At 39.5% G+C, this 16,261-nt stretch overlaps 1 protein-coding gene across 1 annotated transcript in view; it reads left to right on the top strand.

Moving 5' to 3' along the window:
- The window catches only part of PLD5 (phospholipase D family member 5), a 419,603-nt gene that overhangs the window by 387,117 nt on the left and 16,225 nt on the right, over window positions 1-16,261 (top strand). Inside the window, exons 6-7 of the mRNA XM_003411011.4 lie at window positions 2,073-2,270; window positions 12,678-12,814. Coding sequence (XP_003411059.2) covers window positions 2,073-2,270; window positions 12,678-12,814 — 335 coding nt within the window. The remainder of the gene's footprint in view (window positions 1-2,072; window positions 2,271-12,677; window positions 12,815-16,261) is intronic.

The raw sequence follows: 16,261 nt of genomic DNA, 5'->3' as shown, positions 1-16,261 counted from the left end.
AAAGATTGGTTTAAGACACTAATCTTGTAGATCTCATCAATATAACTGCCAGTAATCAATCTTATTACATCATAGTGATAGGATTTACAACACATAGGGAAATCACATAAGAAAATAAAATGTAGACAATCATACAATCATGCAAGGGAATCAAGACCTAGCCAAGCAGACAGATATTTTGGGGAACATGATTCAATCCATGACACACATGTGCATAAAGATATATGCTGCTTTATTTTTTAATCATTATTACTTTTATTTAGTTTATTTTTTGTATCAGAGAAAAAAATAGAAACAACTCATCTGTCCATCAGGGAATTAAATAAAAACTGTGTCTACCTGTACTGTGCTTGCTATGGAGTTGGTAAAATGATGGCAGACCCACATAGATGATTAGGGAAAGAGCTTCATGGCACATTATGTTGGGAGCCCTAGGGGGCAAGGAGAGGCAGGGCCCTACACAGTAGGCAAGCTCTCCTATAAGCTGAGTAAAGAGTCTTAACAGGGGGCTGGAGGAAGGGATAGGAAGGGGGTTTGATACCTGTGTGCTCAAGTCCTTCCAGCCTCCGTAACAAACCCCTCACTGAGTGTTCGAGTCATAGAGAGCATGTATACTTGTGCTATTTTTCCCGTGGCCAAAATTTTACTTTGCCTGGTCTGGTTGACTAATTAGAAATGATACGCAATTCTTACAAAGTGATATTGGACTCAAAATGAAGCCAGTGCAGCTCTGCTCCTGGGTGTATTTGATCAGGGGTCAGAAAACCTACATTTGAATTCTTAATCTACCTTTGATCAAGTATTGAACATGGGGCAAGTGTTTTTGCCTGCCTGTGTGAACTGGACCTTCCCCATCCATGCACTGAGAGGAGTGCATAAAATAATCTGTCTCTTCTGTTGCAGGATTCTATCAGCCTTTTAAGGCGTATGTCATATGAATAATAAAAATAATAATTGCTAACATAGTTTAATGATTAACATGCACCAGGACTGTTCTAAGGCCCTTCCGTGGATTAACCTTCTAAGCCCCATGGAGAAGGGGCCCTGGCGGTGCAGTGGTTAAAACTCTCAGCTGCTAACCAAAATGTCTGCAGTTTGAACCCACCAGCAGCTCCATGGGAGAAAGATGTGGCAGCCTGCTTCCGCAAAGATTACAGCCTTGGAAATCCTATGGGGCAGTTTTACTCTCTCCTACAGGGTTGCTATGAGTCAGAATCCACTTGACGGCAACAGGTTTGGTTTTTTGTTTTTTTTTTTTAATCAGAGTAAGGTGTGTTCTAAAATTAATCACTTCTGAGTTATTAAAAAAAACAAAAAGCATATTAGACACAAAAACAAACATAAAGAGAGGTGAGACGACAGACACTATCTGTCGATGATGGAACTGCAAGCATTGCTGGCTACTAGAAGCTGAAATAGACAAAGAAGGACCTTCCCCTAGAGCCACACTCTGAATCTGGACTCCTAGTTTCCTGAACTGTGAGAAACTAAATTTCTGTTCTTTAAAGCAGCCCACTTGTGATATTTCTGTTACGGCAACAGTGGGTGACTAAGACAGCAACCGTATGAAATAAATACTATTATCTCCATCTTATGGAAGAAGAAACTAAGGCACAGAGACTAACTATCTTGCCCAAAGTCACAGAGCTAGAAAGTCAGGGCGCTGGAATCTAATTCTAGGCAGTCAGACTCGAGAGTCCATGATCTGAACCGTTCTGTATGCTGCAATTAAAGCCAGCCTTTTCATTGCCGCATGATTTAAGGGTGATCCAGCAAATCAGTGCCAAGGAAACAAATCCAAACAGCTGTTATGAGAAATGTAGATGAATATAGGAAAAATTATCCATAGGAACCCAAATGCAAAAGGGAAACAAAAGTTCCACTGAAATATTTAGGCATTTTGCTAATGCATCACTCTATGGACCATACTCTGACTATAGCTACATAGTTCCCTATTACAATAAATACGAGAAAAAAGATGTCACTACTACTGCTTTCTTCTTCATTTTTTTCTCTGAGAACACCACCATCAGACACCCATAGCACTGATGCTTTCAATTTTAATTTCACAGATGAAAGAACTGGGCGTCATCTTCTACAATTGCAGCTGCCTGGTCCTAGATTTACAAAGGATATTTGCTTTATACAGTTCACTCAAATTCAAGAACCGTGTACCTCAGACCTGGTCCAAGAGGCTCTACGGAGTCTATGATAACCAAAAGAAATTGCAACTTCAGTTGAACGAAACCTACTCTCAAGCATTTGTGTCGGTGAGTCATTGCCCTTTTTCTCCTACTCCTTCTCCCCTCTCTCTTCTGGAGCTATTTTACTCAGTTGGAATGTTTAAGTGTGATATTGTATTAGGCAAAAATGAACTATACAGACTGGGTTCCATTTCATCCCTCAAGGCATTTAACAGATGAATCAAGGAAAGGACTAGCACTCAGGTCTTCTGATATCAGATCCGGTTTCCAATGCACTTCGTCCATGATTGGACGGATAAACAGCATCATGTTAAATGGAGAAAAAAATGAAGTTGTCAGGAAGTTAGGTCTACTTGGATCAACAGTCAATGTCCATGAAAACAGCAGTCAAGAAATTAAGTGATGTATTTTGTTGTGCAAATCTGCTGCAGAAGATCTCTTTAAAGCGTTAAAAAGCAAAGATGGAGGCGGGGCTGAGATGGCTGACTTGGTAGAAGCTACCTCGGATCCCTCTTGCAACAAAGACTCAGAAAAACAAGTGAATCGATCACATACATGACAATCTACGAACCCTGACCATCAAACACAGATCTAAAGAGTTGACCTGAGTGACAGGAGCGAAAAGCTGTGCCCTGAAGCAGTGACCGCCTCTGGAACCAGCGACCCGCTCCACAGCCTTGAGCTCTCGCGGTTCCCTGGTGCCGAGTGGCAGGGCTGATTGCGGCTTGCTGAGGTGGGGCAGGCACAGGACACAGCCCTAACCCCTAGCCTCCTGGGGTAACCTCGGTAGAGACTCAGCCAGCGCAAGGAGGCTGCACACTGATGGGGCTAATGAGAGAATGAGCAACCACGGGGAAGCAGTGACTGTTTTCAGAGCCTGGAGCCAGCGTCCTGGGCAGAAAACCTTGGCACCGGGCTTGGGGCTGGGCGCAGGAGAGCTGAGCACAGCTTCCTGAGACAGCGCAAATACGGGACGCAGCCCTAGCCCCCTGAAGTGACCTCGGGGGATCCCAGCCAGCGCAGGCAGGCAGTGCAATGACGCGGCTGACAGGAGGAGAAGTCACCGGGAGGCAGCGACTGGTTTTGGAGCCTGGAGTGCGGCGTCCCAGCTGGGGAACCTTGGCGCTGGGCTTTGGACTGGGAGCGGAGGAGCTGACCATGGCTTCTGAGACAGCACAAGCACAGGACGCAGGCCTGACCCTTGGGGGCAAACTCGACCCAGAGAGCACACACAGGCTACACGCCCCTCCTTGGGAATCTCAGATAAAACAGTCAACACCAAGCAAGATAAGTAACTTTTGTATATATGGCTGGGTGCTACTCTCTCCTATCCATCTGATCGCTCCCCTCCCTGCCCAGGCGGCTTCCTTAACATTGGAATTTCTTGGGCCAGGGAGTGAAGTGCTCTGCGTTTTTTTGTTTTGTTTTGGTCTTTTTCTAACCCATTCTCCTCACCTGAAAGACAGCTACTAAAAACCCAGGGACCAAAAATCCTTCCCTGACTTCCTGAAATTGGAATAAAAATACAGAACCAGCTCCAGCCAAGGATATGAGATCCACAGTCTTGGGCTTTCATCCTTACAGGGAACAAGGTGGCTATTATAATGCAAAGGCAATTCTGGTAGTGATCTGACTGCAATTGTTTTAGCAGATTACTGGAAAGACAAGTTTTCCAGGTCTGATATCTCTACCTATTAAACAGAGCCCTCACTGACCCACAACAGGGCCCTGAGGGCTGAAGCTCCACCCAAACCACCTAACCTCCTGCCAAAGGAGTATGAGGATAGTGACACCTACCAATCTCTAGAGGTACATGCATTGGGTGTCTAAGATACACCTGCAGAGGGCACCCACCAAAGTGCTTTAGGAATAGAGACACAAATACCTCACCGGCACTAGGGGGAAGGCTGTCAGCATCCTACCCCCCTGGAGTGTGACCCCCTGCTGCTACTAGAATCTGGTGCACACAAATATCACCACTACTCCTCTAAGTGAATAGGTGACAGTCTACACCACACACTTGGTGACCCAAAATCAGATTCTATTCAAGAATAGTGAATGGACTCTTAGGCTTATATATCTGGTAACAGCCCAAACCAGCTGGTAATAGGACATAAGTGATTCAAAGTCTACAGCAATCACAAAAACAAATTAAGATTAATTTTAAAAAGAAAAAAATGCCCAAAACAGAGAATCATTGAAGTCATTATGTAAAAGATCACAATAATCAAAAAGAGGGACTAAATACAGGAGGCATAGAACTTCCATATGGAGAGGAAAACAAGGCGATACAGGACGATACAAGTTAGGTTTTTACTTAGAAAAATAGGGGTAAATATTAAGGTAACCACAAAGAGGTCTAACAATTCCATAACTCAAAATAAAAACCAAGAAAAACATAATGACTCAGCAAACATAAATTCAACTACTATGAAAATGAGGAACACACAATTTACAAAGAAAAACATCTCAGCACAAAAAAGTAAGTGAAAAAATGAAATTGTCAACAACACACACAAAAAAGGCATCAAAATGACAGGAATAAACACATACTTATCTATAATTACGCTGAATGTAAATGGACTAAATGCACCAATAAAGAGACAGAGTCTCAAACTGGATAAAGAAACACGATCCATCTATATGCTGCCTACAAGAGACACACCTTAGACTTAGAGACACAAACAAACTGAAACTCAAAGGATGGAAAAAAATATATCAAGCAAACAACAATCAAAAAAGAGCAGGAGTAGCAATATTAATTTCTGACAAAATAGGCTTTAAAGTTAAATCCACCACAAAGGATAAAGAAGGACACTACATAATGATTAAAGGGACAATAGACCAGGATGATATAACCATATTAAATATTTATGCACCCAATGACAGGGCTGCAAGATACATAAAGAAAAAAAAAAACTTTAACAGAATTGAAAACTGAGATAGACACCTCCACAATTATACTAGGAGACTTCAACACACCACTTTCAGAGAAGGATAGGACTTCCAGTAAGAAGCTCAATAGAGACACGGAAGACCTAACAGCTACAATCAACCAACTTGACCTCATAGACTTATACAGAACACTCCACCCAATAGCTGCAAAGTATACTTTTCTTTCTAGTGCACATGGAACATTCTCTAGAATAGATCACATATTAAGTCATAAAACAAACCTTTGCAGAATCCAAAACATCGAAATATTACAAAGCATCTTCTCAAACCACAAGCTCATAAAAGTGGAAATCAATAATAGAAAAATCAGGGGAAAAAAATCAAATACTTGGAAACTGAACAATACCCTGCTCAAAAAAGACTGGGTTATAGAAAACATTAAGGAGGGAATAAAGAAATTCATAGAATGCAACGAGAATGAAAACACTTCCTATCAAAACCTCTGGGAAGCAGCAAAAGCAGTGCTCAGAGGTCAATTTATATCGATAAGTCCACACATACATAAAGAAGAGCCAAAATCAGAGAACTGTCCCTACAACTTGAACAAATAGAAACCGAGCAACAAAAGAATCCATCTGGCTTCAGAAGAAACAAATAATAAAAGTTAGAGCTGAGCTAAATGAATTAGAGAACAGAAAAACAATTGAAAGAATTAATAAAGCCTAAAGCTTTTTTTTTTTCTAAAGCTGGTTTTTGAAAAATTAACAAAATTGATAAACCATTGGCAAGACTGACTAAATAAATACGGGTAAGGAAACAAATAACCCGAATAAGAAACGAGATGGGCCACATCACAACAGACCCAACTGAAATTAAAAGAATCATATCAGGTTATTACAAAAAATTGTACTCTTAACAAATTTGCAAACCTAGAAGAAATGGATGAATTCCTAAAAAAACACAACCTACCTAAACTAACACAATCAGAAGTAGAACAACTAAATAGACCCATAACAAAAAAAAAAAGAGATTGAAAAGGTAATCAAAAAACTCCCAACAAAAAAAAGCCCTGGACTGGACGGCTTCACTGCAGAGTTCTACCAAACTTTCAGAGAAGAGTTAACACCACTACTACTAAAGGCATTTCAAAGCATAGAAAATGATGGAATACTACCTAACTCATTCTATGAAACCACCATATCCCTGATACCAAAACCAAAGACACCACAAAAAAAGAAAATTACAGACCTATATGCCTCATGAACACAGATGCAAAAATCCTCAACAAAATTCTAGCCAATAGAATTCAACAACATATCAGAAAAATAATCCACCACGACCAAGTGGGATTCATACCAGGTATGCAAGTCGACAGCACTGGGTTTTTGTTTGGGATGCAAGGTTGGTTCAATATTAGAAAAACCATTAATGTAATCCACCATATAAATAAAACAAAAGACAAAAACCACATGATCTTATCAATTGATGCAGAAAAGGCATTTGACAAAGTCCAACACCCATTCATGATAAAAACTCTCATCAAAATAGGAATTGAAGGAAAATTCCTCAATATAATAAAGGGCATCTATGCAAAGCCAACAGCCAACATCATTCTAAATGGAGAGAGCCTGAAAGTCTTTCCCTTGAGAACGGGAACCAGACAAGGATGCCCTTTATCACCTCTCTTATTCAACATTGTGCTAGAGGTCCTAGCCAGAGCAATTAGGCTAGACAAAGAAATAAAGGGCATCCGGATTGGCAAGGAAGAAGTAAAATTATCTCTATTTGCAGATGACATGATCTTATACACAGAAAACCCTAAGGAATCCTCCAGAAAACTACTGAAACTAATAGAGAGTTTGACAGAGTCTCAGATTACAAGATAAACATACAAAAATCACTTGGATTCCTCTACATCAACAAAAAGAACATCCAAGAGGAAATCACCAAATCAATACCATTCACAGTAGCCCCCAAGAAGATAAAATACTTAGGAATAAATCTTACCAAAGATGGAAAAGACCTATACAAAGAAAACTACAAAGTACTAGTGCAAGAAACTAAAAGGGACCTATGTTAAGTGGAAAAACATACCTTACTCATGGATAGGAAGACTTAACATAGTAAAAATGTACATAGTAAAAATGTCTATTCTACCAAAAGCCATCTATACATACAATGCACTTCCGATCCAAATTCCAATGACATTTTTTAATGTGTTGGAGAAAAAAATCACCAACTTCATATGGAAGGGAAAGAAGCCCTGGATTAGTAAAGCATTACTGAAAAAGAAGAAGAAAGTGGGAGACCTCACTCTACCTGATTTTAGAACATATTATACAGCCACAGTAGTCAAAACAGCCTGGTACTGGTACAACAACAGGCACATAGACCAATGGAACAGAATTTAGAACCCAGATATAATATATCTGGGTTCTGAATTCTAGATATAATATATCTGGGTTCTGAATTCTAGATATAATATATCTGGGTTCTGAATTCTAGATATAATATATCTGGGTTCTGAATTCTAGATATAATATATCTGGGTTCTGAATTCTAGATATAATATATCTGGGTTCTGAATTCTAGATATAATATATCTGTTGTTGTACCAGTACCAGGCTGTTTTGACTACTGTGGCTGTATAACATGTTCTAAAATTAGTTCTGCAGCTGATATTTGACAAAGGCCCAGCGTCAGTTAATTGGGGGAAAAGATAGCCTTTTTAACAAACGGTGCTGGCATAACTGGATATCCGTTTGCAAAAAAATGAAACAGGACCCATACCTCACACCAAGCACAAAAACTAACTCCAAGTGGATCAAAGACCTAAACATAAAGACTAAAACGGTAAAGATCATGGAAGAAAAAATTGGGACAACGTTAGGAGCCCTAATACAAAGCAGAAACAGAATACAAAACATTACTAAAAATGACGAAGAGAAACCAGATAACTGGGAGCTCCTAAAAATCAAACACCTATGCTCATCTAAAGACTTCTCCAAAAGAGTAAAAAGACCACCTACAGATTGGGAAAAAATTTTCAGCTATGACATCTCCGACCAGCGCCTGATCTCTAAAATCTATAGGATTCTGTTAAAACTCAACCTCAAAAAGACAAACAACCCAATCAAAAATTGGGCAAAGGATATGAACACGCACTTCACTAAAGAAGATATTCAGGTGGTTAACAGATACTTGAGAAAATGCTCTCAATCATTAGCCATTAGAGAAATGCAAATTAAAACTATGATGAGATTCCATCTCACTCCAACAAGGCTGGCATTAATCCAAAAAACACAAAATAATAAATGTTGGAGAGGCTGCGGAGAGATTGGAACTCTTATACACTGCTGGTAGGAATGTAAAACGGTACAACCACTTTGGAAATCTACCTGGTGTTTTCTTAAAAAGTTAGAAATAGAACTACCATACAACCCAGAAATCCCACTCCTCGGAATATACCCTGGAGATGTAAGAGCCTTTACACGAACAGATATATGCACACCTATGTTTATTGCAGCACTGTTTACAATAGCAAAAAGCTGGAAGCAACCAAGGTGTTCATCAATGGATGAATGGTTAAATAAATTATGGTATATTCACACAATGGAATACTACGCATCAATAAAGAACAGTGATGAATCTGTGAAGCATTTCATAACATGGAGGAACCTGGAAGGCATTATGCTGAGTGAAATTATTCAGATGCAAAAGGACAAATATTGTATAAGACCACTATTATAAGATCTTGAGAAATAGTATAAACTGAGAAAAACACATACTTTTGTGGTTATGAGAGAGGGGAGGGAGGGAGGGTGGAAGAGGGTTATTTACTGATTAGATAGTAGATAAGAACTACTTTAGGTGAAGGGAAGGACAATACTCAACACGAGGAAGGTCAGCTCAACTGGACTGGACCAAAAGCAAAGAAGTTTCCTGAATAAACTGAATGCTTTGAAGGTCAGCAGAGCAAGGGCAGGGGTTTGGGGACTATGGCTTAAGGGGACTTCTAAGTCAATTGGCAAAGTAAATTCTGTTAAGAAAACATTCTGCATCCCACTTTGAAGTGTGGTGTCTGGGGTCTTAAATATTAACAAGCGGCCATCTGAGATGCATCAATTGGTTTCAACCCACCTGGATCAAAGGAGAATGAAGAACACCAAGGTCACATGATAACTATGAGCCCAAGAGACAGAAAGGGCCACATGAGCCAGAGACTTACATCATCCTGAGACCAGAAGAACTGGATGGTGCCCAGCCACAAGTGATGACTGCCTTGACAGGGAACACAACAGAGAACCCCTGAGGGAGCAGGAGAACAGTGGGATGCAGACCCCAAATTCTCATAAAAAGACCAGACTTACGGGTCTGACTGAGACTAGAAGAATCCCGGCGATCATGGTCCCCAAACCTTCTGTTGGCCCAGGACAGGATCCATTCCCGAAGACAGCTCATCAGACATGAAAGGGACTGGACAATGGGCTGGAGAGAGATGCTGATGAAGAGTGAGCTACTTGTATCAGGTGGACACTTGAGACTGTATTGGCATCTCCTGTCTGGAAGGGAGATGGGAGGTTAGAGAGGGTTAGAAACTGGCAAAAAGGTCACAAATGGAGAGACTGGAAGGAGGGAGCGGGCTGACTTATTATGGGGAGAGTAAATGGGAGTATGGAGTAAGGTGTATATAAGTTTATATGTGAGAGACTGACTTGATTTGTAAACTTTCACTTAAAGCACAATAAAAATTATTTTAAAAAAAGCAAAGATGTCACTTTGATGACTAAGATGTGCCTGACTCAAGCCATGGTCTTTTCAGTGCCTCACATGCTGAACAATTTAAAAAAAAGGGTGACAGAAGAGGAATTCATGGATTTAAATTGCAGTGTTGGCAAAGGATATTGAATATACTGTGGACTCCAGCGAAATAAACAAATCGGTCTTGGAAGAAATATAACCAGAATGCTCCTTAGAAGCGAGGATGGCAAGATGTTGGCTCACTTATTTTGGACACATCACCAGGAAAGACCAATTGCTAGAAAAGGGCATCATGTTTGTAAAGTAGAAGGGTCATCGAAAATAAGGGAAACCCTCCGTGAGATGCATTGACACCATAACCACAACAATGAATTCACACATACCAATGATCACGAAGATGGCACAGGACCAGACGATGCTTTGTTCTGCTATACTCAAAGTCACCATAAGTCAGAGATGACTCGATGGCAATTTACAACAGCCCTGACCCTCAAACTTTAAAGTATCTGCTGGAGAGCCTCTTTAAAGTATAGATTTTCAGTTCCTGCCCCGTAGGATCAGATCTACTGGATCTGGGGTGAGACTTTGGACCCTTGAATTGAAACAAGCTTCTGAACTGATCCTGATTGCTCAGAAAGACTTCTCTAAACGATGTTACTAATTTAATATTGTTATTTCTCAATCAATGGATATCAAATATGCCAACAGCTTTTATGTCACTAAAGAGCATTTCACTGAGGGAGGAATTGTACCTTTTTTCGTCTGTTCAAATGAAAGCACAATCTGAAAATTTAGAAATGTAGCTGTAGAGAGAAAAGAGGAATTTGACATTGTTTCTGTTTTAAGTAACAAACCACATATATATGAATAACAGAAAATAAACCATGAAGGATTTTCGTCATATAGAGCTAAAAGAAAAAAAACTTTTTTTTTTTTTTTTTTGGTAGAAGCTAAGTTAAGTTGGAATTGACTCAATGGCAACAAGTTTGGTTTTTTTGGAGTGCAATAACAAGTAACATTGTACAGGGTGTTTTGATAACAAAATTATTTTGCATGTATTTGGAGCCCTGATGGTACAGCGTTTAAGAGTTATGGCTGCTATCCAAAAGGTCAGCAGTTCAAACCCACCAGCTGCTCCTTGGAAACCCTATGGGGCAGTTCTACTCTGTCCTCTAGGGTCACTAGGAATTGTAATCGACTCGATGGCAATGGTTTTTTTTTTTTTTTTTAAGATTCATCATGGTGTATAGCTTGTCAAAGTCAAATAGGAACTATGCTAAACACTGTTTTCAATCTTGTCCAGTGGAAAAATAATGAGAAAACCAAAGTACATTTTTCTCTTTCTAGAGCAATTTCATCTAAAAAACACTATGTTTTATAAGATGACAGCCACCTCGAGCAACATGAAAAAAAAGACCTCAAGCACAAACTTGCCTCTTTTTTCATTTCACTTAAATCTTTCGGAATATCCTTTTTCCCTGTTTCTCCTGATGAATTTGGATGCCTTAATAACTCACTCAGCTTTTCCTCTACAATTATTCATGAGCATTTTTTTAACAATCAACAAGTCCTCTTCCTGACTCAGTGAAAGAGTTGGGAAAAAAACCAGATGTTTAGATTTTTTTGTCTTGAAGATTTTTATAGCCACATCAAGTTTCAAATGAAATGACTACAGGGCTAAATTACTTGTATGTGTGTATGTATGTATTATGTGGTTACACCTGAGAAAATTAGCAGGTATTTGTGAGAGAGCTGTACGTCAAAACCATAGAACTTCAGAGACAGAGTGCTCCTCTGAAAAGCAGAGATATGTATATTGAAAGCAAGAATTCTCTTCCAAAACAGACTCAAGGGACAATCTTGAGACCCATCCCACCACACCTTGATCTCTGCATGCTTCAGCTTTAAGGGGTCTGAGAACATTCAGTGAAACCTGTGAGGGCCAGCACATGATGGGACAGCCTTGTTTTTCCAGGTCTCAAAAGTTTTCTGCCTTTGATAGGGTGCAGCCTTATTGCTTTTCTATCATCTATTTTAGTAGAAAACATTTGAGTTCTCATTCTCTGACAGGTATCTGCCTTACATAGTGTGATGGTTAAGGTTGTGTGTCAACTTGGCTGGGACATGATCCTCAGTGATTTGATAGTCGTATGATGGTGTGCTCACTTCCATGGTGAGATTTGATATTATGTGATCACCTCCATGATGGAATCTGCTGTGAGTAACCAGTCAGTTGAGAGGAAGTTTCCTTGGGCGTGTGACATTGAATATAAATGGATATTCTGGCAGGGCTTGGGGACTTTTGCTCATTCTGGATTCTGCAGCTGGCTCGTGTTCGTCCGACCTCCAGTTCTTGGGACTTGAGCTAGCGGCTTACCTGCAGTCTTGCCCGCCAATCTTTGGCATTCGTAGATTTTCGCAGCCTGGGTTCACCAGCCCCTGTGGCTGCGGCATCAGAAAAGGCCTCTGTCCTGAAGCATGGGCTTGGGACGTTCTGGCTTCTGCAGCCTGGTGGGCCATTTCCTTGATAAACCAAAACTCATTGCCGTCAAGTCAATTCCGACTCATAGCAACCCTATAGATAGAAATCTAAATGTATGTATTTATATGCTTTACTGGTTTCGCTTCTCTGGAGAACCCAGCCTAAGACACACAGGTTCCGGCTTTTACAGGTTTTACTGTATTTGTCTAATCTGATAAAAAACCGGAAAGTCGGTGTGCCAAAATTTAGTTAAGAACCCAAATTCATTTAAACAAAACAAATCCCTAAAAGACAAAAATTATTACTCTGTAAGTTTGGTTTTTGTGTTTTCACAGAACTCTCCCAAACTCTTTTGCCCTAAGAACAGAAGCTTTGACATAGATGCCATCTACAGTGTGATAGATGACGCCAAGCAGTTTGTGTTCATAGCCGTCATGGACTACCTGCCTATCTCCAGCACAAGCTCCCGAAGGTCAGTGGTGCCAAAACCTCCAGTTAGAGCCCAGTCTTCAGGACCAGGCATTAGCCAAGGGACCTCAGGGGAGACTAGCCTGGACACTGAGATCCTATCAGGTCTGCATTAGGAGGGATCAACTTTCAAATCTCTTTGGTGTGCAGCTGCAGTTAACCCATGATGCACCTCTTCTCTGAGTGGATCCATTTTAAGGACTTGGGGTCTCAGCCTACAAGAGTGCCTCAGTAGGCAAGAGAGCAAGTTTAGAAAGAAGGTTGGGTTGTTCTCAACGTGAAAAGGTGACTACCAATTTGTAATTGTTAATATATTTAGATGTACCTAAAGATGTATAATTGGTATAATGCTAGTTTAGATATACCTAAAGGGCATTCTAAAACCAAGTAAGTCTTCAAGATTTCCTTTAAAGGAGGACTTATGCTTTGTTCTATTTATGTGAAAACAAAACACAACCAGTTGCCATGGAGTCAATTCTAACTCATGGCAACCCCTTGTGTGCCAGAGTGGCACTGTGTTCCATAGAGCTTCAATGGCTCATTTCTCAGTAGATTGCCAGGCCTTTCTTCGAAGGCACCTCTAGATGGACTCAAACCATCAACCTTTCAGTTAACAACCGAGCATGTTAACTGCACCACCTAGGGACTCCTTTATTCATGTCAGTCTTCAGTAAATAATAAATTTTCAAAGTTTCTTTTCAACTCTAAGGAGACCCATAATAAAACACCCTTTGCCATCTAGTCAACTCCTCAGTCAATCCATCCCTGTATCTGAGAAAGAGAGCGTCTTAAAAATGGAGAGCTCTTTCAATAAGTCATCATTGTTTAAACATGCAAAGACTTGGAGTAAATTTAGGAGCAGAATTTGTGACAAACTTTGGAAAATCCTGCTTTTGCTTCTTGCTAGGCACGTAGAGATTTAGGTGGTTATAAATGTCGTGAACAATTAGTTTAATCCAGGAAAAGTTTTCAAAGTGCACATTTCCAGCACTGCAACCAAGACCTTTTTAATTTGGAAAACTATAATTTCAAAACATCCATTTATTGCAGTTAAATGATTAAGCATGCCCTATATTGCTTGAATATTTTTCATATTGCCAACCCCATATTTGCATAATATACAACTTCTTTATGCAAATGGCTATGAGATTGCAAAACAGAGTGCTTCTCCCAGAAAGCGATTGCTGCTGATGATAGAGTCAAAAATCATTTTAAGCTGCAAGGTAACCGTTATTATTTACTTTAAAATATCGTGCATCCTTGGAACAGCCATGATTTTTTTTCCATGTACTTTCTATCTTTTCTATCCCTCCTTTTTATATTTGCCTCATGTATAGTTGGGTTTTTTTTTTTTAATAGTTTTTATGTAGTTTTTTTTTTTTTTAAGTTGGTTTGGTTTTAGATGTAGTTTTAGAGTTCATTATCACCTTGAAAAGATTTTGAAACGTTAACAGGTTTTACATAATTTCCCTGTTATTTAGAAGAAGAATGAGATCAAGTTCATCGAGTTTGATGTTAGGACGGGGTGAAGATTTCTCAGGAATGATTAAAAACTTTTGCTCCATGAAGTCACATGAACTCCTACGGTCCCGTGATCCCTCAGAGTCTAAGGGAAAATAATTAATATGGAGGATCTAAAATATCTTAGAAATCTTAAGTGAGAAAAAACAAACAATGTTGAAGAACTGGAGACTTATATGAAAATTTACATTTCAGTTGTTAATCTACCCTTTCATCTGCTATTCAAAGAGTAGTTGTTTCGTCATATTTTTAAAATTTCAAACCTATAAATCCCTTTAGCATTCTGAGTGAAAAGTCCTCCGAGAAACGTAAAGCATAGTCCAAACACCCGGGTTATAATTCAAGTCTTATCAGTCATATGAATGAAAAAGCTTTTAAAAGTCAGATTGACTATTTGTGTTTATATAATCCTGGAAAGGTTTTTCGAGAGTGAATTCAGCTTGAATAAACAAGTAAAATTACTATCAAATTTTAGTGTGTTGATGGAATTAATATCCCACAGATTTAATTTTTAGTCTAACACACTGCCAAACTCTCCAACGAAAGGGAAATAATTTATATACTCGTGAATTACAAATGGTTGACAACATGTAAATATATGTATACTTTTCAATATTTAATATATTTAAATACATAAATATAATATGGAGATATGGGTATGAAAATGGATATGGATAAGATTATGGATGTGGATATAGATAAAGGAGTCCTGGTGTTGCAATGGTTAAGCTCTTGGCTGCTAACCAAAAGGCTGGTGGTTCGAACCCACCCAGTGGCTTCGTGACAGAAAGACCTGGATATCTGCTCCTGTAAAGGTTACAGCCTAGAAAACACCCTAGGGGAGCTCTACTGTGTCACATGGGGTTGATATGAGTCTAAATCTATTCGACAGCACTTAAAAACAGCATAGAGGTAGTTACATACCATCATTTAGCTATAGTGTGAGGCATCGCTTCTACTTTTTAAAGCAACAAGAAGTGAATGAAACAGTGGTATGTGGCCACATAAATCCCGCAATTAAAAAAAAAAAAAATCAGAAGGTCTATTTTAGTTCTTCTAATATAGCAGTCAGGCTGTGTTTCTTTAAGCCATTCACTTAATTATTTAAGTCTCAATTTGGGGACTGTTCATTATTTCTTCAGTCACATGAAATGTATCTCTCAGAAGAAAATCAGTAAACCTGTGAAGGACTAATAAAAAATACAGATTGATTAGTCTTTAGGGTATTAATATTTCCTATTTATGTATTCATTCAACAAATATTTATTGAACATTGTACAATAATGATTACAGCATGAAGAGCTCAATCTAAGAAGGAATAATAGACAAAAAATAGATTATTATAACACAGTGGGTAGTATAAAACAACAGCTGTATGTATAGAACGTTATAAAGGCTCAGAGAAAGGGCACCTGTGACACAATTTCAGATCACCGGAGGAGAAACCACCTGAATTACATTTTAAAGTATGCAGGAATTAGAAAAAGGATGAGAATATAAATGACAGCTGAAACCAAGTGAGTGAGAGTTTTCCAGGTACAAGTGACACAAGAGCAAAGTCTCAAATGGAGAAAAAAATAGCCAACAAGCGCTAGGAGCTGTGACAAGTTCAGTGCTAGAACAGAGAGCCCAAGGCCAGGTGGAGAGAGATCAGGCCAGAGAGGTGGGCAAGGCAGGATCTGAGGGCGCTGACTCCTAGGGAATTCTGTGGCTTCGGGAGCCTCCACTCTTTTTTAATCAAAGGAATGACATGACGAGATCTGCTTTTAGAAGGATTGCCTTGGAGATGGTGGAGGATGAACTTTACAGGAGCAAGATTGGAGGTGGAGAAACGAATTATGCTGGTGGCGTAGTGGTTAAGAGCTACAGCTGCTAACCAAAAGATTGGCAGTTCAGATCCACCAGGCACTCCTTGGAAACTCTATGGGGC

This window comes from Loxodonta africana, chromosome 25, assembly GCF_030014295.1.
Source record: "Loxodonta africana isolate mLoxAfr1 chromosome 25, mLoxAfr1.hap2, whole genome shotgun sequence".
NCBI classification, from domain to species: Eukaryota; Metazoa; Chordata; class Mammalia; order Proboscidea; family Elephantidae; genus Loxodonta; species Loxodonta africana.
Note: the sequence above shows the minus strand (reverse complement) of the source record. Positions and strands in the feature narration are given on the sequence as shown.